This window comes from Callorhinus ursinus, unplaced genomic scaffold (assembly GCF_003265705.2).
Source record: "Callorhinus ursinus isolate GAN/ISIS: 27379988/994484 unplaced genomic scaffold, GSC_fseal_2.0 scaffold17, whole genome shotgun sequence".
Lineage (NCBI taxonomy): Eukaryota > Metazoa > Chordata > Mammalia > Carnivora > Otariidae > Callorhinus > Callorhinus ursinus.
Genome location: NW_027397079.1, coordinates 38,214,263 through 38,242,001, shown reverse-complemented (window position 1 = coordinate 38,242,001; position 27,739 = coordinate 38,214,263). Strand labels below are relative to the sequence as shown.

At 48.1% G+C, this 27,739-nt stretch overlaps 1 protein-coding gene across 1 annotated transcript in view; it reads left to right on the top strand.

Annotated features, from left to right (window-relative positions):
* Positions 1–23,871, top strand: part of SFRP1 (secreted frizzled related protein 1) — a 41,901-nt gene extending 18,030 nt beyond the window's left edge. The window contains exon 3 of the mRNA XM_025886301.2: positions 23,516–23,871. Within this exon, the coding sequence (XP_025742086.1) occupies positions 23,516–23,838 (323 nt within the window). The 3' untranslated portion in view covers positions 23,839–23,871. The remainder of the gene's footprint in view (positions 1–23,515) is intronic.
* The last annotated feature ends 3,868 nt before the right edge of the window (positions 23,872–27,739 follow it).

Below are 27,739 nucleotides of genomic sequence, written 5' to 3'. Positions count from 1 at the left end.
GACTGGAAAGAAAATGTACTCATTAATCCAAAGCAGTGAAATGCTAACGGCAGAACTTCAGGCAAGATATTTTGGATGGACGAGTCTGCGGGTAAGGGTGAGGAGGGGCAAGAGAGGAGGCCCTCAAATCACATCCTTTTTTTTTTTTTTTTAAAGATTTTGTTTATTTGCGAGAGAGAGAATGAGAGACAGAGAGCACGAGAGGGAAGAGGGTCAGAGGGAGAAGCAGACTCCCTGCTGAGCAGGGAGCCCGATGTGGGACTCGATCCCGGGACTCCAGGATCATGACCGGAGCCGAAGGCAGTCGCTTAACCGACTGAGCCACCCAGGCGCCCCTCAAATGACATCCTTAAGAGAGGGCCCAGAGCAGTGCCGGCCAGGCCTGGGCCAGCTCTGGGCCACCCACTTGAAGGAGCCCCCGAAGGCTGGCCTGATGAAGTCAGCACGCGGCCCGGGCATCTGCTGCGGTCAGGGCCCCCCGGGAAACCTCTGTTCTGGGCGTGCGGAGTGGGAGCCAGAGCCTGTAATCAGCTCAGACCCGGGTCGCGTCAGAGCTGGTCATTACCGTGAGCAGTCATCATTAGGAGCTGTCATAAACTGCCCTGACTTTTCTCTCCAGATCTTGTTAGGGGCCCAGGCAGGCAGCAAACGCAGTGCTTCTGGAGCCAGCCCCGTAATCGCTGGACTGGGAATGGTATTAGCCAGAGCCCGAGGGGCTGGCTTTCTAGAGGAGGGAAGTGAGAGGGGCTGTAGCTACAACTAGGGACAGGGGGAGAGGCCACAGATGGGGTGCGTGAGTGGTGCGCATGTGTGTTCACGCCTGTGTGTGTATGGCTAGGTCTGAGGCGTGGGCGTAGATGCACGTGAGAAGCCGTGGGGCACCAGGGGCTGTGCGCGTGTCATCGTATGCACAGCTTATCTGCAGGGCAAGCACGGCCACGCCAGTCAGCAGCTTGCAGAGCTAAGAGCAGCCTGCCTCTTACAGCCACTCTGGCGTCTCCAGGAGCTTAGTCTCCACTGGTGAGCTCAGAGGCTTCCCCTTCTGCCAGCACTTCAGAGAGAGGCCTTTGAGAACATGCCACTGATTTCCCCACCTTGGGAAGGCTTTAGGGACATCTAGAAGGGCTTTCTCCACAGCCTGTCTCTGTGCAAACCCGGCGCCATCTTTGTAAGTTTGGGGAACACTCCTATAGTCTTGGTGTTTTGTTTATTACCTCAAACGCCAACTAGGCCTCTTTTGTTTAGGTTTTTAGTGTTTTTTTTTTTTTTTTTTTTTTTTTTTTTTTTTTGCCACAAGTCCGTTTAGAACTGCTGGTTCTCTGGGCAGGAGTTACTTCCTTAGCAGGTTCGAGTGGTTAGCAGGTATTATCATAAAGGACATGGTGTCATCTCAAGGATCTTAAAAATATATTGGAAAGAGCACACATACCCTTAGGAGTCGTACAGACCTGAGTCCAAGGCCTGGTTCTACCACCTACTGTGTCAACCCAAGTAAGCCACTTAACCTCTCTGAGACTCAGTTTAGCCACCTGACAAAAAACAAAAATAAGAACTCTGTGCAAGGAGATAATATGTGATGTGATAGAAAATAACACAATTTCTGGAGTCCCAGGTTCTAATTCCAACACTGACACTCGTAACTTTGTGACTCAGGCCTGTTCCTTAAAGCCTCTGAGCCTATTCCTTAAGCAAATTGAAGGGATTACCTGAGGTGATCTCTAACGCTTCTTCCAGATCTGGAATTGCACTATTTTCTTCCTCAAAAACTCCGTGACTTGGGGTTCCTGGTCGAATATCTTTAATCAGTGCCTCCCTGCTCCCCAGGCATGTGCACTGGGAACACTGGGCCTTCATCTTTGGCATGCGTGGGAGAGAAGACTGTGCCTAAGAGTGTGCAGCAGATGAAAAGTGTGTTGGATGCCCGAACTGAAGAGTTGAGTTGGGGTTGCAAGCCTACTGCACAGGGCAGCGCATTGTTGCCCCGTGGGTCAGCATTCCTTGACGGGGTCTGGGTGGCTGCTGGGCGTCCTGACCTCAGCCTTTCCTTGGACTGGTCCCGTGTTGGGATCCCTCTGCTGACCACGTTCCCAGGCCTCTCATTCTTCCCTGTGCTTCCTCGGAAACCCAGGAACGGAGGGCACAGGAACCCCTTCGCCTGCATGGGGAAGGAGAGCATGATGGGAAAGCAGCTTGGAAGCGGGGAGCGTGTGCTTTCTAGACCTCAGCCTCACGTTGTAAGGCCAGCTCCACAGTTGACTAGCCATGAGACTTTGGCCCAGTCCTGTTATTTTCTCACCTGCCGCACAGGGATAATTGTGCATCCTTGTCAGAACTGGTGTGTAGACCTCATGAGATCGTATTGAAAAGTCCTGGAAATGACAGGTGCAAATTCACATCTAACCAGTTACTCACCCCTGGTCACAGGTGCCATCTTGCAGTTCAGCTTGGCAACCTCAGGAAAGGCTTTCTGTTCAAGTGGGGGCTGTCAGCATGCCCAGCATGGCCGTATTTTCCCTAAAGCACTCATAACACAAAGCCACACATCCTTAAAAAAGAAAAAAGTAAAGGGCGAGTGCGGTTTACAGATATATCAAATCTGAACCAGGATAGTAATGGTGATATTTTTCTCAGAGAGGCTTAGAAAGAGTTTTGGAGGTTATTAAAATATAGGCTGATGTAACCCCTGATGATTTCTGGGCTCACGAGGGGGGCAAATATTAACTGAAGACCGAAGTCCGAGGCACTGGGTGGGAGAGGACCCTTGGAAAACCTAGGCCTGAGACTTCATGACAGCCTTGCCCCCAAAGGGGACGGTGGCCCCAGCAGATGTGGCACATCTGGGAACCTCTATCCTTCAGTCGAGAGTGACTTTTATTGGCACTCTCTGTGCTGTTCCTCTGCACCGAAGCCAGCACAGAGACTGAGTGTTCAGCACCCCTTTGGCCCGGGGTGGCCGGTGGCAGATATTTTGTGCAGGTAGGAGCTGTGAAGTGGGGGAAAGTGAGCTGCGGGCCATTGCACCTAGGTGTTGTGGGGTCGAGTTGGAGGTTTCCCACTCTCCAAGGGGCCTGGCAGTTCTCTTCCCATATCCTCCTCCAGCTGGACAAGTCTGTGTGTTTAAAGATGTCTGCTTCTTAGGACTACAGGTGTCAGGAGGCCAGGAGATGAGAGCGCTGAGGTTGTGTGGTCCAGCAAAGGGAAGACACGTTCTGTGTAGCTCTGGTAGAAGCCGGCTTGTTGAGGCAGTAAAACCTTGATCAACAGAGTAGTGGGGTCGCAACCACAGGAGCTATTCAAAGGCTAAATGGCCTCTTGCCGTGGTGCGTGAACTTCTTTTCTCGTGAGGCCATCAGATGATTTTCCCGCGGAAGGGGGAGGAATAAACTGGGGCCCCAGCTCATGAGATCACCCAGCAATGTGGAACTCTGGAGATATGTTTCTTTCCTTCCTTTTTTTAAAGATTTTATTTATTCATTTCACAGAGAGAGACACAGTGAGAGAGGGAACACAAGCAGGGGGAGTGGGAGAGGGAGAAGCAGGCTTCCTGCCAACCAGGGAGCCCGATGTGGGGCTCGATCCCAGGACCCCGGGATCATAACCAGAGCTGAAGGCAGATGCTTAATGACTGAGCCACCCAGGCGCCCCTGGAGATCTGTTTCTATTCAGTCATGGGTAGACCCCCTTTTCAGCAAGGAAAGGGGCAACTTCTAGGTGTGCAAACTCAACTTCGAGGTCATTCTGACTTGTGTGTCTGCAGGGAGGCCCAGACGGCTTGGAGCATTCAGATGGCTATGACTCCGAGGGAACGTGCCTCTAGTTGTCAGAAGGGAGGCCCAATGGAGCTGGAATGAAGTGCAGACCCCAGCCTGGGCCTCCCTCTCCTGCCCTTTCCTTCATACAAGCAGAGACATCTGGTCCACCCCCACTCCCTGGTATCAGTTTTCCTGGTGACTTTTTACAAAATCCTTTTCTGCCTTCACAGTCGTGTAACTGTGTGGGATGGGGGAGGGCGGTGAGAAGGTTGAACGTGAAGCTGCCCCTTCACTGGGAAAGGAGAATCAATAGATTGTGTTGATTTTTCTCTGTGACTGACAGCTCTTTGCCTGGAGCCTTCTTTTCTTACAGACTTAATGTGTCTTCTGGCAGATTTCCTTGTTTTGAATGATTACTCAAAGTAGAGAGCAGGCAAGCCTAGCAAAGAACTCGGCACTTTTCTTTTGCTCATCATCCCCACCCCATCCCCCTCTCCTCATGCTCTCCGGGAATCGGTTGGTGAGCAGAATCTAATTCGGGCCAGCCGAAAACCCTCTGTGCTCCTTCCTTGCCCTCCAGGTTTCCTAGCATGAGCAACCCCGGATGCCGTTGAGAAGCAGCCTCTTCCTACTATGGGGCCTTCGGCATATGGATGGTCCTGTGGGGCCCACGCCCCGAGAAACTCTGGCACGAGACACCAGTGGACAGCTACCTCGGACGTGGCTGGGGGTGTCGTCTGGTGATGTGCTCTCTAACGAGTGCGCTCATGGGAGCACACACATCTGTCTTAGTCCCTGCCTCATCTCGGAGTGCTCCTCAGGGGCAGGCAGGTCAGGGGCTCACCTGGACAGGCCCCGGGATGGCTCAGTAAGTTTCCCGAATGAGGGGATGGCGTGCTGGGCTGCAGCCCGCTGTTTTATCTCATCGGTAGCCCTGGGCCAGAACGAGGACCGGGCAGTGTGTTTCCTCGATTCTCCCTGATGGGTGTGGGGCACTGGCAGAGGGGCCTCTGGTCCTGTCTTCCCTCCTTCACCACAGCCACATTTCTTGCAGGAAAAGGACTTATCTGATAGTGAGCTGGGGTTGCACTTTTTCAGCCTGGATGGAGCTCAGTTTTCTGGTTTCTGGCACTTGGTCCTGGCGCTGAAATCGGGTTGCTTGCATTTGGAGGCCGGAAGGGAGGCTGCATGATCCCGTGGGCTGGAACCGGAGGGGCTGGGGGCCGTCTTTCTGAGACCGGGTGTGCAAAGGGACCAAATCGAGGGCAAGTGCGTGGGAGCCAAGGGGAGGGGAGCCGCCTTGGCCCCGGGGAGACAGCAGCTCCGGTTTTAGTGCCTGACCAGCTGCTGACCGCCGACACTGTGGTCCTCATTCCTCCCGGCCTCTGCAGCGAGACTTGGGCTGCGTGGCCTCTTCGGTCCCCTCCACTCTAAGAATTGTGCTTCTATGCCCCAAGTTGGTGTTCTTCCAACGCACACCAGGCCATGAAGCAGAACCTTCCCCTCAAGGGAAGGCTCACCCCGAACCGGTCAACACAGACTGCTGGGTTGGAAGAGGAGGGACCTGGAGAGGACTGGCGTGGCCGCGACAAATGCCTGAGGCACATCGGACACGCACTCTGTTATGAAGTTACTGGAGTCTGGGGCAGGGTGTCTGACCTCAGGGAAGAAGGGCTGAGATTATCCAAAGAGACGCTCAGGCTCTACTTTCCTCCTGAATGGACCATTGGGGACTTTACCAAATGTCCCCTGGCCCAGCAGCCTCTGGATACAAATGATGACAATGCCATCCAAACCGTGCTAGCCCGCTCGGCTGCAGGCTGAGGCCCGCTGTCCCTGCTGCTGCTGGCCGAACTGGAGAGCCCGGGGCATGGCCAGCCCGGCTTCTGCTCAGCTGCAGCTCCATGTCAGGCTGAGGCTCCCGGCTCTTGGAGAGCCAACGTGGGCTCCTCTCCTCCCATCTCGGCCCGAGGGGCTTCTCAGGGGGAAGGCCCTCCACCCTTGCTGTGCCCTAATGTGCCCTAATGTGTCACAGCCTCTTGTGGAGCAGCTGTTTGATATCTTTACATAGCACATTTTTCCCCACCGTGAGGCTGATCCACATAAGAGCCCCTGCGCTGTACCTGGAGCCACAATTCCCTCCTCCCCTTGGATCCAGATTCTGAGTCAGTGCTAATGAGCCACACTCATTCCTCCTAGACTTCTCCAGTGGCTTCATGTCCTCCCTCAGTGATGGTGGCTCCTGGCAGTGCCTGTAGTTGGGCCTGCTTATATATGGGTCTCACTCACTAAGAAACTTAGTGTTTTATTTTCTCCAGGAAGTTCCATGTACTCATGTAACCAGTCAGTTGCGAAGAGGCGATGTTGGTGGGCTTGGCGCAGGGGTGAGGTGGGGGGAGGGTGGCAGGCACAGCTCTCAGTTGTGCTCTGGCCCCGCTAGGACACCAGTGTACAGTGATAGGCTGGATGGAGCAAAGGAACAGGTGCTAATCAACTCTGTGCATTAGTTAAACTACTCAATAGATACGAGAAAATTGGAGGAATGCATTGTTTTCTCCATCTCGAAGAAGTAGTATTGATCTGGGAGGCTTTATAAGCTCACCTGCTGATCTTGGTCTGACCTTCTGGTTCCCTCCATTGGATTGTCTTTAAGCAAATCTTGAGAATGGCTGAACAAAGCGATCTGGTGCCTGCATGTCGTCTTTCCAAGGATGGTTTTCCTGGGCTTCCTATCCAGCTACCAGGTCTGCCTGATAGGGATGATGCAATATATTCCCAGGAGAAGGCCTTAGAGATCATCCCGCTCCCATTTCAAGTGGAGAACCCACAAACTTTGTAGGGGACACAGAGGGGGAGATAAATGTGACAGTCTCCTGGAGTCGCTCTAATTCCAACAGGTCAAGGAGAAGTACTTTCTGTTGTAGCAAAGATGTGGCCGTGTCCTGACACTCAAGAGATAAAGACATAGAAATCTAGATGACAGAAAGAGAGGGAGAACCAGGGCAGGGGACCCGTGCTGTCTAAGGTCACACCATAAAAAGCAAGAATTTGAATTCAGCAGGGCTCTATCTGTGAAATAGTTGGAATCTTCAGGCTTTGGGAGTGGGATGAAGAAGCATGAGATCATACACAGTTACAATGAGCTTCTTAAAAGACCATAAGGAAAAGAATCAAAATTCTACAGCTAGAGTTATTTTGGCCTAAACACAGTAGGAAACCATATTTGCACTTCTCTGCTTCTCCTGAAGGCAGAGGGGTGCTTGAAAATTGAGAAGTTCATGGGAATAAAACAAGTGAATGAATGAATGAAGTATAAATAAATCATTACTCTATACATATATACTTACTCATAATATATAAATTAAACATATAATTTATTTTTGAATATGTAATTCAGCTTTGAAATGGCAATGTACTCTCACATGGTATAAAATAAAAATGTTCAAAGCAGTAGAGATTTAAAAGTAACAGGAACAGTTTGCTTCCTTATACATGAGTTTATTTTTATATTGAACCTACCAATGACCCTATGATGTGTGGAAAATGCAATTATCCCTTCTTGTAAGTTGATGAAAATGAAGCTCAGGGAGATTAAGTGACTTGCTCAAGGTCACACAACAGAGCTGGTGGTCAGCCAAGGCAGCCCGCACAGGTATCCGGTTACGGCAAGGTGTAACTGATCACATCGGCAAAAGACTACCTTTCAAAAACCACATTCTGAGGTTCCAGGTGGACAGGCGTTTTGGGGAAACTCTATTCAGCTTACTATAGGGTTCTAGGGCCAACTTTCCTGAGATTGAATCCTGGCTCTAGGTCACTAGTTGGTGTCTTTTGGGAAATTATATGCCTAAATCTGCTTGTCTTAAAAGGTGGTTGATAAGGGGTGCCTGGGTGGTTCATTGGTTTACATGTCCAGCTCTTGATTCCAGCTCAGGTCACAGTCTCAGGGTCGTGAGATCTCTGGGCATGGAGCTTGCTTAAGACTCTCTTCCTCTCCCTCTGCCCCTCCCCCTCTCTCTAAAAAGAAAAGGTGGATGATCGTAGTCCCTAGTTCATTAGGTTGCTGGGAAGATGAACTAAAAGGCGTTGATAGTCGGTACCAGGGGTCCCTAAGGCAGACTTGGTAGGTGACCGTCGAGGGTGGTCGTCAGAGGCATTATGAACTCACAACTACATGAAGCAAAGGCAGCTTCATGCAGTGGGTACTGATGTGTGAATCTTGGGAGGGGTTTCCACTGAAGAAAGCGTTGTCAGTCTGGAGTGCTAGGCTCGGCAGAGGAAATTTCAGGCCTGAGATGGGAACCCAAGGGGTGCTGCATCCCACGTGGCAGGGCCTGGCTCCTGGTAGCCCCTGGGAGGCAGGGAGCGGCTTGGAATAGAGCCAGTGGCTCTGATGTGTAGCTGCTGGAGACAGGGGATGTTGTAAGACCTACTTGCTAACATTATGGGCATGTTTGTGAATGGAGCTGAGAGCCACGAAGTACGCTGTACAGAGCCCCCGAGGTGAGGTGACATTTGCCGTGCCACCCAACCTGGGGGAGTCACATCCAGACATGAAGGGCAGTCTCAGCTCCCCAGAACGTGCTCAGGAAGCCGTGCCCCCGGCACGGAACTCTCTAACACATTGCTCCAGCAACTCAGGTTAAGCTCTTCGGAAAAATAGAGACCCTTGAAAAACTGTATTGGTTGAACGTTAGGCACAATAGCTGCCTTTTCGTGGAGGAATCATGATCAGGGTAGACTTGAACACAAGCAAATGGTCAGCAGCTTTGCACAGGGATCCTAGATCTGGAGACTGCATCACTGGGTCAGTTCCTCCGACCGCTGCCCACAGCCCCGCAGCCTGCTGATCAGAATCAGCTCCAGCGTGCTTGCCAGATTAAGGATAGTTTCACAGCAAACCCTCCACTTTTTATAGATTGGCACTGCGTTATTTCTGTGGTGCCTTTCTGTGCACATCCGTCCACAAAAGACATAAACTGGTACTGGTGTTCTTATAGCACCCGACAGCTGACAAGACGCATTCCCACTTACCGACTTCTCTGAAATCTTTGGATGGGAGCCAGGAGCTTAGACATTTTGTGTACCGAAGTGACTGTGCAAGTGCTCGAGCTGTGCTTATAGGCAAGGGGACATTTGTCCTCCATCTTCCCCTGTCTCTGCTGTCACATCCATCGTTCTCTGCCGTGACCTCGTTTCTCCAGCAAATCCGGGAAAGACCGGCCTAGCCTCCCGGACTTTTCCAGGTTTGGACAAGGGCAGAGCTTGCTGGTGAGGCCTGTGCGGTGGCGGGGTGTGGGCGGTGGTGTGATGAGTGCCCGGGGCACAGTCCCAGAGAAGGTGGGGAGGAGCTAGCTGCGGGAGAGGCCTCCCTCTGGCTGCCTGGGTGGTGCACAGGAGCCCGGGAAAGGAACTAGGCAAAGTCAGTATGTTGGGTCAGCGCTGCTGACCCTCTGTAATGGGCACACTTGTTGGGGGAGCTGGGTATTGACAGCACTGTCCCACGGGGCTCTCAGCCAGCCCCTGACCCCTGGGGCTTTGACTGTGTTCAGTAGGCAGGGATGCATCTATGTAGAGAGTATTGGGGCACATGGAAAGAAAACCTGCCCAGGACTTGGTAAATACCCAGATAGCATTTGCCACCTGAATGGTAGAAGTGTGTTTGGGAGTTGGGGGCGTGGCCCCAGAAGGTGGTCCAGACACCTGTTTCTTGCTGTGTTCTGTCTCCGCAGTACCCTGAGTTTTTGCCCTTTCACCAGACTTCACGGGGATCTCCATTGGGCTGGGGCTATTTGTCCCTTCTCTGGGGCCCTAGGGGACCACAGCCTTACAGCTATGGGGAAGTTTGTTTGTTTTTGGTATTGTCTCTTTCTAGTAAGTGGCATTCCCAAAGAAACAGAAAGGAGCATAGTTGGGGGGGCATATGTGCCCCCCACCTTCATTTTCCCTGTACCATGTGCTCCCCTTAGGCTCACAGAGCTGATGGGTGGGGAAGGTGTGCACCGTGGGCCCGGGCCCGGGCTGGACCTTGGTGCCTGCAAAGGGCCACAGTTGGTCAGGTCGCTAGGTCAGCTGGGTCTTCCAGGCCTCTCTGCTGTTTACACAAAGCCTAGAGTGATGGGGCGCTTGGGGGAAGAAACAGAAAATTTAAGCACAGGAAGTTGGGTAGATATGCGAGATCAGAAAGAAATGTGAGTGACTAAGAAACACCTAATATCAGGGGAAGGGTGGCATCAGGTCTTGAGATGAGGCTTCTGTTTCTGCCTCAGAGCAAATCCCAGAATGAATCTTTTGGTCATAGGCCTCTTTTTTTGGAGCTTTCTTAGCTTGGTACTTTGGAGAAGTCTATTATGAGTCAGAGAGGTGCTTCTCTCTTCTCAGTCCTTTTATACCTAGAATGCCCTTGGGCGGGAAAAGGGGGACAGTGAGTCCTGAGTGAGAACATTCCCTCACCTCACACCTGACAAGCAGCTTGCCACAGTGGAAGGCAGACACCCCAGAACAGGTGTCTTCTCTTCTGCTTATTATACCCCAAACAGCTTTGTGCCTCAAATCACTGACTGGGTGTCAGTTTCCTCACTAAACTGAGGGGACAGCTTGGAACTTCTGGGCTGTGTCCTAAGTTTCCTACCAGCTGAATGGTGGTTCCGTGCTACTGGACGCTGCTTTGCCCCAGTCGGGGATGTCTGTTTCACTGCTTTGGAAGGGTTGGGATCTTCTGGGTTTGACAAAGTGTGCCTTATTCTCTGACCTGTGCACCTGCTGCGCAGCTTTGGGAGCCCAGAGAGGGAGAAGGCAGGGCTCTGTTGCCTCCTGTTCACCGGCTCTACACCAGTCACATCCTTAAAACAGGCACACACTCCTCACATATGGGCCAGTTTCTTGTTCGGATGACCGAATATTCTAGATGGCCTGGGACAGTCCAGTTTATTCCTTTTGTCTCGGCATAATAATCAGTTACCTTCTTTCTGTCTCAAAAGTGTCCTAGTTTGGAAGCTCAATTATACACTTGGTCCCCCACCCCATGCCCAGGGTGTCTCTGTGGTGATCACCCCTGGAAACCATGGGGTAGCAAGGAATTTAACATTTTTATGGAGGGGGAATGCCTGGGTGGCTCAGTCGGGTAAGCTTCTGCCCTCAGCTCAGATCATGATCCCAGGGTCCCAGGATCAAGCCCCGTGTTGGGCTCCCTTGCTCAGCGGGAAGCCTGCTTCTCCCTCTGCCTGCCGCTCCCCCTTTCTCGTGCACGCGCGTGTGTGCTCTCTCTCTGACAAATAAATAAATAAAATCTTAAAAAAAACCTTTTTTTTTTTTGGATGGGAAATCCTGGTTAAACACACACAGGATCAGTACATACTTAATTTGGTGTCTCCTGGGATTTCTGTGAAAACCTGCTTTCCCCGCTGAGGCAGCAGGACCTCTAACAAGGAACAGAGAATAACCTCTGAACACTGTTGATGAGCCGAAGAGTCATGAATGGTTAGGTTTTAAACATGTCATTTGACCACATCTTTTCCTGAAATGACTTACTTCTTTTTTGGAGACCTTCCCCCCCGGCCCTCCCGATTGTAATATACATATTTATTGCGTGAAACTTGGGAAATCATGAAGAGCACATGAAGAGGGTAGATGTCGCCCATCCCCTCGGCACCCGGAGACAGCTGCTGATAAGATTTTGCTGTCTTCCTCTCCTCTACCTCATCGATATACACAATTTTGCAGAGTGATTTCTTTGCATTTAACCTCATATTATAGGCAATTTCTATCCCTAAAATTACTTTGCAGTTTTCCTCATCCCAGGCTTTTTAAGAGTGGAGATTTTTTTACTTAATTGCTTCACCATATCAAATTAATATCATCTTAATTATCAGTACCATTCAAGAGTTTCAGTAGCACCCCTCTTTTAGTACTTCTGAGGGACAGTGTTTGGGGTGAACTTATTCGAGAAGATTCTTTGCATGGTCAAGAGAAGAAATAGGGAGACCCAGAGGACAACGGTTGCCTGCTCAGGCCTCACTCGAGCTCTGCCTGTTCATGTGGCCCTTTTCCGAACACCATCTGTGCTGGAGGCGTTGGACAATGACGACCTTGCCTCAGTCCCCTTCTGGTAGAGTTAGCTTCCCCTCTGATATGATTCACATTTTGTGCCCTAGACTCCCCGGGATCAAATTCCAGCTCTGCTGTTGACCCGTTGGTGCATTACTTGAACTGTTCTGCCTCCAGATCAGCAAACGGGTTATAATGAGAGAATTTCCCTCAGAGGGTTGGGTTGTTAGAGGATTCACGGAGTTAGTATGTGTAAAAGCGCCTAGGCCGGTGCCTGGCTCGGGCAGGTGTTCAATGACTGTTGGCCGCGGTGGTGGTTGTCAGTCCTAAGGCAGAGGTGTGTGCAACTAATTCCAGTCTCATTAGTAAGGCTGTGGACTTCAAGGCAATGAGTTTGCTGTTTCTGTCTCTTTATTCATTTGGGTATCCGATAAATGTTAGACCGAGCTCTGTGCTGTGTTAGGCACGATGCTAGTCCGTGAACAGAGATGAGCATGGTCCATGCCCGGCATGGGGAGGGGGACAGATAGGGCACACTCATGGGTAATTAGCATTGCTATGCTCAATCCTAGTTCAGACAGGGAAGGCCAATGAAGGTCAAAGCTGGACCGGCCTGGGGAGGCTTCAGGGAGAAGATGGGCTATAGCTGGGCCAGGAGGTTGGGGAGAAAGAAGCATGAATTTTGCCTGCAGTGCACCTTCTGCCTTTAGAGGGGTCAGCTAAGAAAACACTAAAGGGAAACCAGCTAAGGTGTGCCTGCCCCAGTTCCCAGAGGCCTGGGCTCACAGCTTCCTCAGGGATATCCCAGCCAGGGGCCCAGGGCCAGCCAAGGGGTCGGGGTCCACCCTAGGCCTCCTCTCCCATCTGTCGAAGGGGCTAGCATGCAGACGTGCTGGCCCCTGTGCTTGGAGTGTGTCAGATTCTCTGGGGCTTTTTAAAAAAGATTCTTTTGAGTCTAGTTGGCACACAATGTCATGTTCATTTCAGGCTTATGACATAGTGATGCAGCCTCTCTTTGTGTTATGCTATGTTCACAAGTGTAGCTACCATCTGTCCCCATCCAACCATTACACTCTCATCGACTACGTTTCCTATGCTGTGTTCTGGGGCTGTCTTTGAGTTTAGGCAACTGCACCACCAGGACTGGACTGTCGTGCCAAGATGTTCGCTGTAGGCCCGGTCGACAGAAGCAAGGTCCCCAGGTGATGTCAGCAGGTGAGGGCAGCGGTTGCCGTCTGAGATGGGAGATCCTTTCCCTAGGATGATTAGTGTTTCTGTATTGGATTTCAAGACAAAGAAAGGAAGTATGATGATTTAAAAAGATTTTTACCAGTACTGAAATGGAAATTGAGAATAACTGGTCCAAGTGGGCCTCATGGGGAACCAGAGAAGTAAAGTGATTTACCCAAGTTTATACAAAAAGTTAGTGTTGGGAGTCTGCACTGGAAGCTGGAGGCCTCTCCACTGAAATGTGCTGCCATTTGCTACCAAAGCCTTTGTTTTCCTGACGTTGCAAGATCCACCTCTGAGGAGAGGGGCCCCAGAGACCTTGGTGATTCTGAAAATGGTGTCAGACCAGCTTGCTCAAGGTCAGCTGGGTCTCGGACGTGTCCATGTTGAACTTGCTGACTTCAGCTGGAAATTCAGTGAGTTTGGAGGGCATGGAGCGTGTTGGGCCTCCAGGATGTTTGGACACCATCCGAGAAAGGGTCCTCAGAGTGCACCACTGTGAATAACCAAGGTGACAAATCAGAAAGCCTACCCTAGCCTTACCCTCAAATCCTTTGAACCGGTGGTTCTCAGCTGTGGTCTCCAGACCAGCAGCATCAACATCACTTGGGAACTTTTTTTTAGATTTTAATTAATTAATTAATTTATTTATAGCACACGAGCTGGGGGAGGGGCAGAGGGAGAGAGAATCTCCAGTAGATTCCCCGCTGAGGGTGGCGCCGGAATCGGGCCTCCATCTCACGACCCTGAGATCATGCCCTCAGCCTAAATCAAGAGTGGGCCGCTTAACCGACTGAGCCACCCAGGCGCCCCTCACTTGGGAACGTTTTGTGTTCCCAAATGGGAATACAAATTCTTGGGCCCTGTCCTACTGCTACTGAATCGGCCACTGGCTCAGCAACCTGCATTTTAAACAAGTGCTCCAGGTGATTCTGGTGACCTCTCTCTTAAATCTCTCTCAGAGACAGGGAGAGCTCGTGGCTTTTCAGACCCTCTCCCCACCTTTTTCCTTCCAAGAGACCATTCCACACCCCACCTTGCCATTTGGGCGAACACTGGGGGGTGGAAGGGAGAGGAATGCAGGAAACCCAGTGACCCTGCAGCAGGAAACACTGTTTGCCTTGGCAGGTTGGCTGGGACTTGGAGCCAAGATTCAATCAAACCTAAAGATTGACTGCATTTAAGCAATTCTATTCTCCTCTGCCTCCTGCTCAGGGGTGGGGGGCACGGAGCCGGTGCCTACTGGGACGAAGGGCCAAAGCTCTTCTTTGTCCCACTCTGAGGCCCTTGGCTCTGCTGCCTGGGCTGCCAGTGCACATCTCTTCCCAAATAAAACCACACCAGGCAGCTCTTTGCTCTCAAAGTAGGGTTTTCATTTTGCACCATTAGCTTAAATCAGTGGGGGTTTAACGCGATCCGTGAAATCAAGCAATTAGGTGGCGGGATTCGGGGTGGCTGACACGGTTGCTGGTTTGCTCTGTGTGTGAATTTCTGTGAGGGTGTTGGGGGGGTAGCCGCCTCTCTCCTGCCTGACACCTCCACCCCCAACCTCCCCACGATGTCTGGGGTCCACAAAACAGGAAAACCTCAACGAAATAATTTGCCCCAAATAAGTCACTCAGGAGCATTTTCTCCATCTGCTGTTTTTTGTAAATGAGAGAAAAAGAAAGCTGCTTTCAATTGATTTTTGTTCTTTGTTTTTTTGTAACGTATGTCCTATAGTTAGTAAACACACGTAAGTATTCAGCGTGTGGTTTGTGGTTAGAGGATCGAGTCCGAGTTGTTGTGACCAAATGCAAGCTTCTTTCTTTGCTAAACGAATGAATGATGCCAAACACCGGCTCCTGCTGGGAACAGAGAGGTCTGGTAGGCTGCCATTGCAGGGCCTCTTGTCAGTAGGACTCATCTGGGCCCTGATGCCTCAAAGCCAGCCTTGCCCTGCTGCCCAGGCCCTCCACTGCAGGTTGGAAAGATGCTGTGGTTTCTCACAGTCAAACCCTCATCCAGTGCTGTTACCAAATCTCCTTTGCACTGTTGGATTTGGGGACGGCCCTGGCTGCCTCAGGGTCGCCCACCCAAAGGATTTGCGAAAATGGGGCCAGGAAGTAGAAATTAGGTCCTCTCTGTCACAAGTGCTTAGCTAGGTCTTGCTATCTTGAACGGGCTTTTTCATTTGGAGGAGGGGCGTCAGCCAAGCCCATGGGGCTGATGCATGGGGTGCTCATCTGTGGGCCTTCCCGATCCAAGGGGCTGAGAACAGGTCACTTTGTAAAGAGTTTTCCAGTCTTATCCCCCTGTTCCTCAAATCGTCTGGGATCTTCAGCCCTTTCTGCAGGAGAAAGTAATTGAGGACGAAAGGCAAGTTACGAGGAGTCAGGGTGTGGTGTGGTATGTGCTCCTGGATGATTTTTCATTGCCCAGTTGTCCTCCAGATCTGCCAGGATCTCATTCATCCCCTTGCTTTCTTGATCCATGCTTGGAAGAGCTCTGGAACAGAGCAGAGAGCTCTGGGTGGAGAGGCAGGGAGCAGAATTCTTACTGAAATCCCTTAAGAAGCCCTAACGCCAAGCGTCACTCGAATGAAGAATAGAGGACCTGGAAATGTAATCTTTGTGTTTAAGATCTCAGATTTTGTCATTTATTTGTAGTTTATATACATTTAAGTTATTTACTAGGCTATAAAATTTATTTAAACTTAAGGTTTTTGAGTTAAAATAAATGCAATTTAAAAAGTCATTTTTAAATTGACATTTAAAAGGTTTCTAACAAAAAACTGCAGTCCTCCATGTGATGCCTTCCCACCACTAATTCCCACAGCTCACAGGTAATATTTTCGAATTAAGTAGCTATTTCTTTTGATATTTAGCAAAATGGAGTCAATAAATAACATTACTTTAAAAAAATATTTTATTTATTTATTTGAGAGAGAGAGAGAGAGTATGAGCTGGGGGGAGAGGCAGAGGGAGAGGGAGAAGGAAACTCCCCGCTGAGCAAGGAGCCTGATGCGGGACTCGATCCCAGGACGCTGGGATCATGACCTGAGCTGAAGGCAGACGCTTACCTGACTGAGCCACCCAGGCGCCCCAAATAAACATTAATTTTTAATTTTAATTTTTAGTTATTACTGATACTGTATTATTGAAGAAAAAAATTTATCTGTCTTATGTGTCCACTTGTCCCCATTCTTTACAATATAATTATCTTACCCTTTTGGTGAAATGATTACTCAATATTTAATTTATTACAATGAATAAATGTGATTTGCAGCTGAGCCATGTAGTGTACTGCATTTGTATTCCCACTCTTGTGTACCTTTTTGTTTTCCTTTGGGAGAGCAGTTGTCTCATTCTCTGTTCCCAGTTCCTTATGTTCATAAGAGGAATTCAGCCCGGAACTTTTCTGCAGGTGTACAGCAGGTGATCTGTCCTAGCCCTCTTTCGTCCGGTTTCAGTGTGGACTGATTGAGCTTTAGGCCTGCCCCATGGTTGTTCTGGAAAAATCATTTTAAGACTTCCATTGCTTCTATCATATGTTAGATCTTTGGTTTCCTGAATCCTGTGACTTGTTTTTGCGCTTTTGTAGAGCACATCATAGAGTAGTTTCCTAAGAAAAGGCATATGGAGGACAACTTTTTTCTGACCATTGGACTTCAGAAGATGTCTTTATTCTACACTCAGACACTGAGTGATAGCTTGGCTCAGGGTTGAATTTGGGAATTTTAAAGGCGTTGACCCATTATCCTCCAGCTTCTAGTGTTGCTGTTGATAAATCCAATGCCATTCTGCTTGCCTGATCCTCTGTACCGGATGTATAATCTCTTTTTCCCTAGAGGACTTTAAAAGTTCTCTTTATGTTGGTGTTTCTAAATGTCATGATTGGTTGAGCAGGGTACTGTTGAATCCAGGAATTCATGCTTATTTCTGGAAATTTTCTTGTATGATTTCTTTGGTATTTCTCCCATCCACTTTCTTGGTTCTCTCTTGTTCAGATGTGGAGGCTCCTGGCTGACCCCGTGTGGCTTCCTTCGGTCTCCCATTTCCCATCTCTTTGTCACTTGGTTCAGCTTCCCAGGAAACTGTTTCAACCTTATCTTAAAGCACTTGTCTAGCATTCTTACATTTTAAATATCCAAATACTTTTTGTTCTCCAAACATTTCTTCTGATAGCTTTCCATTCTGGTTTTGTGAATACAACGTCTTCTCTAATATTATCTTTGTAAAAAGTTTTCTTGTGTTCCCCACGTGGTCTCTGTTATCTCTGAATTCTCTTTTTGCCTGTTTGTTTTTTATGTTTTGGTCTCTGTGGTTCACACTTCGAGGCTTTGTTTAAATGCTTGCTGACCCTTGGCTGGCCATTCGAGTCAAAGAATGAAGGACTACATTGGAAGCTCTGTGTGTGGAATGCATGGCCTGTAACTTGTTAGGGCCTTGGTGTAGAGTTTTGCTGGTGGGGGAGCTGTAGGTCTTCTCTTTAGGGCTACTAGTTTCTTTAGATAGAAACCCATCACTCCTCTCTGGGGGATATAAATGCAGTGTTCTAAGACCTGCGGGACTCACTATTTAGTGTGCAGACTATCATTTAATCCTGTGGAGGGAGTCCTGCCCTTTTTTGCAGTCTGGTGCGCCTAAGCCCAGAGTCTGTCTGGTTCAAACCTTCTACAAAGGATAAACCTCTTGGCTGTTGCTGGAGTTGGTCAGGAGCTCTTACCGGATTTATGGCCCAGGGCTAGTGGATCTGAGTGTCTTTCTACATACTTTTAGCTAATTCTTATATTCAATACAACCTCTGTAATGGAGTTCAGAAGTACCCAGTGGCCCCCATTCACGACCATTTCTGGGTCCTGCAGTGTCATCCCTATCCATAAGCCATTAGGTTTCAGCTTTTCTTCTCCCTGTCAAGCCAGGGTTCACCATCCATTTGCTTTCTATTATCCTGCATGCTGATATGTTCTTGTTTTCTTGCATGTGTTTATAACTTTGTTTTTTTTTTTAAAGATTTTATTCATTTATTTGAGAGAGAGAGAATGAGAGATAGAGAGCACGAGAGGGAAGAGGGTCAGAGGGAGAAGCAGACTCCCTGCTGAGCAGGAAGCCCGATGTGGGACTCGATCCTGGGACTCCAGGATCATGACCTGAGCCGACAGTAGTCACTTAACCAACTGAGCCACCCAGGCGCCCTATAACTTTGTTTTTTTACTATGATTTTAAACTGACTGCAGAATGGAGTGGAAATGATTGTATGTGCTCAGTCTAATGTGTTTGGCTACAAGTAGCCAGTGGTAACTCTTCACAAACATTCCAGAAGCTTGGTGGTTGCCAGTATGGCATACCTTTTCTTTTCACTTCCCAGTGGTTTTTAGCTCCCCAGAATTCACCCTCAGCCCTCCCACAGGCCGTCAGTGACCCCCAAATCACCAAGTTGAATGATCTCGTCTCACACTCATGCTTCAACTCTGCAGCATTTGGGATGGAGGAGCATTTCCTCTATTTGAAATGCCCTCCCCCTGCGCTTTCTGAGACACTTGGCTGCCTGGTTTTCCATATGTGCCCCTGATGACTTTCACAATAACCCTTCCTCTCTCCCCAGTGATGGTGCTCCCTGAGGGCCCTCATTCTCTCTTTTCTCTGTACTCGACTCTTCACTGTCATCAGCCGAGTCACAAATCTGATCACTAACTTCGCTTTCCCACCTTTCGCATCGGATCCTTCTTGTACTCCGGCTGAGCAATTCCACATTATTGTTTGTATGAATGGCCAGCTCTTGGCCAAGGGTTGCCATACATCCAAGCACCCTGTGTAGGTAATCGGACGCATGGTGGCACCATTAGTATAAGAGGGTCAGGAGGAAGAGATGGTTTTGAGGAGAGTGTGGGTTTGAATTGGGTGTAATGAGTTTCCCGTTCTCATTTTAGCCTCAGAACTATGGCCAAGCCTACCAAGGAAGTATCTTTTCTGAGCAAAAAATGTGGTTTCAGGTGACATTTGGAATGAAAGTGGAATGAAATTTTAAGGGTCTACCTGAAGATAAGGGGTTATTTTAAGATTGACGAGAGAGACCCAGACAACCCCTCATCGCAACCTTAACTTGGGCTTTCAAAATTTCTGGGTCTCTGAATTCTTGCTGGCAGTGACCAGCAAGGTGAGAGGTGGGAGTAATATTCTTCGCTCAGAAGTTGTTAGGTTGTTGCAAAAAAAAAAAAAACTGAAGTGTTTTGTTTGTTTTGTTTTAGTTCAGGGTCCAGGTGTTCCAGGTAGCTGAGATCAAGGGCCCAAGGTACTTGTAGTATTTTCCCCCAGGGTGAGAAGAGCATGTGAAGATGGAGAAGACTGAGCACAGGGTGGAGGATAGTGCCAGAGAGGACATCTGTCGGCTCCCCAGTATTGCCCCGCGTGGGCCCTCTGGATGGTAGTGCTGCCCAGGCTGGAAGGCAGGCAGCACTCTACACTTTACAGATGGAAGACTGAGACTCAGGGAGCTCAAAACCAGATTTTGTGGTCACACAGTTAGAACCCAGGACCCGGGACTCTATCCAGTGCCCCAGCTCTTGTCCCAGCTGCCTCCTCCTGCAGCTTCTCCTGCCTGCCCACGCCGCCATTTGCATTGCAAACTGTGAACACAGTCTATGGGCAAATCTCTGGGGTCCAGGCTCTGTCTGCATGGTGGAGGCCTGGTAGGGGAAGAGGAAGTGGTGATCAGTTCCAGGCTGCTCCTGGGCCAGCACCCACCCCTGTCCCAGAAGCCCCTGGATGTTGTATGGTGGGGGGCTGCACACATATCCACAAGGCACAGAGAAATCAACCTTGGACGGCTAATCGCCTATCCAAACATTGTTGGTAATCTGCATCCCTAAAATAAACCCTTAAAAGATGGAAAGATGTTAGTAATTTCTGGCCATATGTGCCTCCTCCTCCCTTACTCTCCCCACCTCAAAAAAGAAACTGAGCCAAATGGCAAGAAATAAAGAGCCTAATGCATAACACATTTCCATCATTTGATTTCCCCTCTCCCCTCGCTGTCCCCCCACCTATGTAAACTAAATTCCTTTACACGGTCATGGCAAAGGAACATTAATTTCTGATTTGAGTTGTGATTAAAAGCAACACAATCAAAAGAGTGAAATAGTTTCCACTGAAGCAATATCATTTTAAACCCAGTCATGGTGTAGTAGGAAAGAGTGTGGTCTTTGGGGTTAAGTGTGGGTTTTAATTCTGAGTCTATCTCTTACATACTGTGGCTTTGGGTTGTCATTACTTAACCTGAGTCCTTTTTCTTGATTGTAATAAATAATAACGGTGCCTTCTTAACGTGATTACTCTGAGCATTAAATCCGGAGCTGTGCACAGAGCAGCCTATCCTGTGCTCATCTGTAGAGTCTGGCACTCGAAAACTGATGGCTCACTAATCTGCAGAGAAGAGGGTGCCCACGTGGTGTCTGGGGGGTGCAGTTGGTTAAGTGTCTGACTCTTGGTTTTGGCTCAGGTCCTGATTTCAGGGTTGTGAGATCGAGCCCGGTGTTGGGCTTGTGCTCAGTGTGGCGTCTGCTTATGACCCTCTCTCCCTCTGCCCCTCCCCCCCATGCTCTCTCTCTCTCTCTCTCTCTCTCTCTCTCATAAATAAATAAATATATTAAAAAAAGAGGGGACCCACATTCTCAGTTGGGGCATGCACTCATCTCACCTGGTGATGTAATTGATTGTTTCTATAGCAACGCTTGGTTCTCAGCCTTCGACTTTGGGAGGTACCTTGGGATTCATCTAACACTGTAGGGCGCCTTTATTTAGAGAGTCTTGTGAAAGGAGTAGAATTGTTCTCACTGCTTACCTTCCTGCAGTATTCCTTCCTGCCTTTCTCTGATACGTGGTTTCTCCCAGTCCTGTCTTCATTTTGTGGAGGGGAGGCAGAGGTGGATACTTGACTTCGCTTAGGTCCGGGCAGTGAGTCTCCTCATGCTGGTCTCTTATTCAACCCCACTGAGAACTCTTCTCATTCAGTGAGCCACAGACCAGAACAGTTGAAGTCTTTTCCCAAGCGAACCACCAGGCACCACATTTGTAAGCCCACAAGGGAAGCTAAACCAGGTGTTGGCCTGTGGAGGCACGTCTGGGGTGACGCCCTGGACGGGTGGTTTCTGTTGCTCTGTTTGCCACACTCCTGCCTGCTGGGCCCCACTACCCTCTGTCCAGACTGGGGGTGGGAATCAAGCATAATCAGAAGCACTGGGCAGTGGCTGGTTTGGGTGAGGGAGAGCTTAAAGAAAGGAACTCTTTGGGAAGCTGTGCTCAACTCACTCCCATGTGTGCTGGGAAGCCTGGACCAGCCTGAAAGGTCAAGGTTAATCCTCCACGAGAGCCTTCTGCTGCTTAGTGCCCAGTTCCTGAACTTTCTGCTGCCCTTGGGAGGGAGGCATTTCTTAAGGGATCCCAGGCCTAGGGTATTATATGAGATTAAGTAGACTGCAAAATCTGGAACTCTTTTTGTAAGAAAAAGAAAGCAGTGGGAGTGTTTAATTTACTGACTTTGACACATTCATTAAAGGTTTGTTTCCAGGATGTTCCCCCCTCCTTCTTATTCTCGGGTTATCCAAGGGTGTGTTTTCTAATCAACTAAATACTAAATAATAAAGCCTTTGCAAATGCAGTTTTCCCTTTGCCAGAGCAGGCTCTTTCAAGCAGGAGAAACTCTTTTACCATTTCGTAAATGAAGTCATTTTGAAATGTGGGTGAAACCAGGAAGTGAGTCTGAGCTCCTCCCCCTTATTTTCTTGATCCTTGTAGCCGGGCCTCTAAATATGAGGTTCATTATAAAGAATTTTGCAGCCATAGAGTCAGCATGGACTGCACAGTGATTCAAAGTGCACATTTAAGACATGGGTTTAAGTTGAGGATTAGTGACTCTGGCCAAGTAAACTTAACCCCCTATGCCACAGCTTTCTCATCTATTAAATGGGAAAAATAATTATACCTTCCTCGTGGAGTTGTTAGGTTTAATTGAGGAAATTCATGGAAAATACTTAGCACACTTCCTGGCATGCCATATGCTCTCCTAATTGTTAGCTAGTGCTATTCTGTTCAGATTCAAGCCTTTCCTCATGAAGTGTGGGTGGGAGCTTTGAGTTATTAAAAAGAGGAGGGCTTACTAATTTTGAATTTAGAAGAATTCAGAGGATGCACAAACTATCTGGTGACTAGCATCTGGAGAATGATTTTCCTCTTCTTTGGAACTATCTGGGCTGGCCAGCCTGAGAGGGATGTTGATTGTCCCAGTGATGCTGTATTTCTAGTGCATTTACATCTTATAGAATGCCTCCACGTGAATTTAGTTATCTTCACCGACAGACCTTGTGTAGCCGTCACTACATTTCCTGCGCATACGTTCACATTAAAATAATGTTAACTTAGGTCCGTAGAGACAAAGAAAAGGGAAGGCCGCCTTGGTGGATGGGCCGTTTCTCTCCTTGCAGAGAGCTGTGCCCACGTCCCGTGTCAGACTCCAGGAGGTCCTCACTTGGATTTCTCTGTCAAAAACTCAAAGCAGAGTTTGATCCTGTGTGAGTCTACCCAGTGGAAAGAATATTTGTGGCACCCGTCAGTGGTCGCTTTGTGGTGGACGGAACATTAGCAGTACCTGCTGTCAAAACTCCCTACAGGTGCAGTGGTGGGGATTGTGATTTCTCCAGTGCAGAAGTTGGACACTGATTTTTGATGCACTCAAGCATGACCGTTTGATGCACTGTTTAAATTTCCCCATTGCTGCATGTGCACACATAGATTTTGTTGGTCTGGTTTACAGGACCCAACTTTCAAGGAATTTTAGGTCCTTTGGATGTTAAAAATCTAAACCAATGGATTTCTCTTTAAAAAAAAAAACAAAGCAAAACTTGGGGTGAGTTTTCTTTGAATCCTGAGATCTATAGTGTTAGAGTATATGGATTATATTCAAATATATGATCCCCTTCTCTTAAAGCATTGTATGTATGATATTTTGAGTCACTGAATTTAAAAAAAAGAAATATGATTTGGTTTTTTTTTAAAAAAAGATTTTATCTATTTATTTGAGAGAGAGAGAGGGAGAGCATAGAGGGAGAAGCAGACTCCTCGCTGAGTAGAGAGCCTGACTCGGGGCTCAATCCCAGGGCCCTGAGACTATGACCTGAGCCGAAGACAGATGCTTAACTGACTGAGTTACCCAGGTGCCCCTATGATTTGGTTCTGAAAATGTATTTGAGACTCTCACGGCATCCCAGGGCAAATACTGAGTTACCATTAGGCACCATGGAACTAGGGGGCAAAATCAGAACATAGAGATGAACTGAGACTTTGGTGTTCATCTGTAAAACTGCTTCTTTCTTTGACTTGCCAGTTGCCTTTCATTTCAGCCTCCTCTTGAGCCCTAAGTTTGGGTTATTGTTTTAGATGGAAAACCGTGTTCTAAAATCCTTTTTCTCCCTCCTTCTCTCCTCTTCCCCTCTCTGCCTGCACCATCTCTAGCACTGAGGATGAAAATCAAAGAAGTGAAAAAAGAAAATGGTGACAAAAAGATTGTCCCCAAGAAGAAGAAACCCCTGAAGTTGGGACCCATCAAGAAGAAGGAACTGAAGAAGCTGGTCCTGTACCTGAAGAATGGGGCCGACTGCCCGTGCCACCAGCTGGACAACCTCAGCCACCATTTCCTCATCATGGGCCGGAAAGTGAAGAGCCAGTACTTGCTGACGGCCATCCACAAGTGGGACAAGAAAAACAAGGAATTCAAAAACTTCATGAAGAAAATGAAAAATCACGAATGTCCCACTTTTCAGTCAGTCTTTAAGTGATTCACCCTGGGTGGGTTGGGGAGGGAGCCGTGGGTTGGGGTGAGGGGTGGGGCTGAGCAGACAACCCTGGAAGCCGGGGGTTCACACTCAGTTGCTCCTTCGGTTGGTAGAGGACATTGTAATCCAGTTGCCTTTGCTCTGGCAGCATCCCCATGCCTTCCGCTCCGTAGCTACGCTTCAGACCCAGTACAGCCAGTATTTAAAGCCACATGCCCCGGTAAGGAAAACCATTTAGATTAGGAAATCTTTTAGGATCTACAGCGTGGAATAGCACACCACTGAGTAAAAGCAGGTGCAAACCATTTCAACCAGAGACAGCCACTAAAAAAGAAAATTTTGCCAGTAAACAAAGAAACAAAAAGCAAAACCAAAAACGAGATTGGACAAAAAGTGAGAGACAGCAGCAAAAACTCAGTTCTGCAACTTTCTTTGTGTTGTTACAAGTTCCTTATGGATCTATCAGCTAATCCAGGCCTTTGGAACTAGAATGTTCCTGCTATTGGTAAGATGGGTTGCTTTCAGTTCCAGAGTAGCTTCTCTTTCTGTCTGCCTTAGGCAGAAACACACCACCACACTTACAACTTGAGATCAATTCCAGAAAGTCAGCGCAGGGGAAAAAGCACAAGGACAGTATATAATAGTGAAAACATAGGGAGGTCATGCCTGCTCTGCTTTTCCATGTGATTATCTTTTGACATGAATCAGCTAGTGTCAGATGCCGTGTAAATGGCAGTTAACATCGGCCTCCGGGAGTGGTCTCATCGCAGCACGTGTGAAGGGCCGCACGTGCCTGCCTTTGTGTGAGGAAAAGGAAACGCCGTGGGCACCAAACCCACGACATGAGAGAGACCATGATTTTCAGATGGAGAAGGCAATGGTTAGTGGTTTTCAAAAAACGTAGTTAAAGAAAAAAAAAAAACGAAGAAAAAAACATTAGGAACAGCCCCACAAATTGCTAGTTAGTGTGAATTGTAATTGGGTGAAGAGCTTAGTGTTCTAATTTCATCCGTCCGCTCATTTCACTTTTTTTTTTTTTAAGAACAACAACAACAAAAACCCTATTTACTTTTCAACTTTTTTTTTTTAAGTTTACATTGACATTTGAAAGGGGTACTGGACTGAGGGTCTTTTGGTGCATTTGAGGCTACTTTCCAGGGGGCAGCTCTCTCACTGGGCATTTGGGGTGTGAGGTGGATTTGCCGGATATCGTAACCATGTGGCCCCCTTTTCTGAGGCGTTCTGGATTGCCCTGGCCCCAACCCAGTGCCAGTCAAAACTCTCAGTGCTCCCCGTGCTTTCCTTTCCTGCGAAGAAGTGGATTCCTTTCAACCTGATTGCTGGTAGATCAAAGAAATTCAGAACAACCAGCCTGCCTGTCCTCTGCACTTAAAAACAAAGTTTTCTTTTTTTTTTTTTTTTAATTTCTGCAGAGGGAAAGTTAAGCCCAAAGTGTCCCCATCCAAGGAGTGAGTTTCAAAGGCAACACATCTCTGCGGGTTTTCTTGAGTGCCCTAAGATGCTTCTTAAAACCCTTGCGTTTGATAGGTGATGTATATAAACTCATTCACATAAGCAACTTTACTCCTCTTGTTCAGTGTATAGGAAGTCACTCTAAGCAATTAATGTTAATTTGCTCCTCAAGCCCGATTCTTCATTCTCTGTAACACCTGAAGGTGGTGAGAGTTAGTGGTTGTCCCTCTGGGCAAATGTTTATACCAATCCGGAAGCTGCAGTGATGCTGGGAGGTGTCACCCCCGAGGGCCCTGGACTGACACAGAAACGGCAGTAGATTCTGTTAACTCCTGAAGACTCCAGTCTGCAAATCAGCATGCCAACTTCATTACCTACCTGAGTGTTATCCTGATATAATTAGCTTCTCACAATTAGTGATCCTATTTAACACTTTTTGTTTTTGGTTCTCTCTGACCTTTAATCATAAAGTGTTGGGGATCTTAAGTGATTTGCCTGTAATTTTGGATGATTTTTCAAAAAAAATGTGTATATATATTAGTTAATTAGAAATATTCTACTTCCCTATTGTTAACTGAAATTCCAAATGATTTCATGAATGCATGGATCTGGGCCTTCGTTTGGATTGCTTGGGTTGATGAACTCAAGAGTTCAGTGCTCATGTGTATCTGCTCATTTTGACAGAGAGCATCATGCAACAGGCCTCTGTCCAAAGCAGGGCCTTGGGAAGGGGTTTGTGTAGGGGTATTCGCAGTTACTGCAGAGAGACTGCGGAAGAATGGGTGGCTGTGTTGTGCAACTCTCTAAGTGGGAATTCTCAGGTAGGAAGTGACCTTTGCAGCACGAGTTCACAGTAAACTGGAAGTGTGAATTGCAGCTGCAGGTTTTACCCCAACCAGACAGTCCCAGGACCTGTGAGCTTCACGCGGATTTGAGAGACACACTATCTTTGTCTATAACACATCGGCAATTTGAGGGCACAAAAGAGAGGCTATGGGCCCAAAGCTGCATTTTTATCACAAACCTTGGTTTTTCTCAACAAAGGGTACGACAAAACCAATGTGTAGACTATCAGCTTGGTCATCGGTTTCCAAAAGTGGAGGTCTGTATGTGATTTGGTAATTTGGTCTAGCTAGTTCAAAGGTCGTATTTGTAAAGGTTAAAAATCATTCTGGGTGGAATCCTGCGAAGTCATTGGCAGAACTAAGCTCAATCTTTGAAGATTGCTAGTTCTCTTAGTGAGATGAGAATCCCAAGAACACTTCACTTTTAGACTATCCCGTGTAACACTTGGCTCTTCTGCTGGTGCCTTAGCAATGAAGGCTCCCGAAGGCAAAATCTGGTCGCAGCTCCAGTTTTCATTTGAATCTGTAAATTATAGAAACCCCAGTGCCCAAAGCTAGAAAATGTGTGTTTCTCATCAGACTCCCAAGTAACTAGTTGCTCTGTTGGAACTCCGCAGATGTGGGCTCGGGCCATCTGTTTCTGAAGCACACCTTGGGTGACCCCTGGGAATAGCTTCGTGGCTATTCTGATGTCACCAGCAGATACATAGGGCGTGGGTGAAATTCCTGTTTCCTCTAGTCCCCTCACGTAGCACTCCTCTTTTAGAGTCTAAATCTTTTACAAAAGCTTTGAATACTGTGAAAATGTTTTACATTCCATTTCATTTGTGTTGTTGTTTTAACTGCATTTTACCAGATGTTTTGATGTTATCACTTATGTTAATAGTAATTTTCCCGTATGTGTTCATTTTACTTTCATGCTTTTCCTGCCATGTATCAATATTCACTTGACTAAAATCACTCAGTTAATCAATGATAATGTGAGTTGTGCCTTCCGCCCCACCCCCAATGATAGACCACTCACCTTCTACATGCCCTGCTTGAGTTTCTTCAGTGATGTTTTCTGGTCTTAGCTTTACAGCTTCGCAATGGTAACTGAGCGTGGGTGGGCTGGGGGTGCACCTGGGAGGCACCGCCGACTCTCCTCACCTCCATCCCATGTTGACCATCTGCTCCTGTGAATAACTTCCAGAAGTGTTTCTCTCAGCTCTGTGTTTCAGACCAGAAGGAAGGTTACATACTTGTTCTACAAAGAATGTATTTTTCGACCCTGCCTTTCTTTTCCATGTTTTGGGTTTCAGATGCTCTCTCCTCTTCAGCCAATTCCATGTTAAAATTACCAACTAAAATTTGAAAACTCTCTGGGACCTGGATTCTTAGACCTGCATGAGATCTTAGAGGAGACCACGTCCAACTGTTTCATTAAAAGATGGAGAAGCTGAGATGGGGGATGGCTGGGGTTTCACAGGGAGCTTGGGGTTCCCAGGTCAGTGGTGTCACTGGAACAGGAACCCAGGGCTCCTAGGCGCTAGACATGTGGGAACAACATCTGAGTGACTGCCGAGCTTCTCTTTGGACCCCGAGGG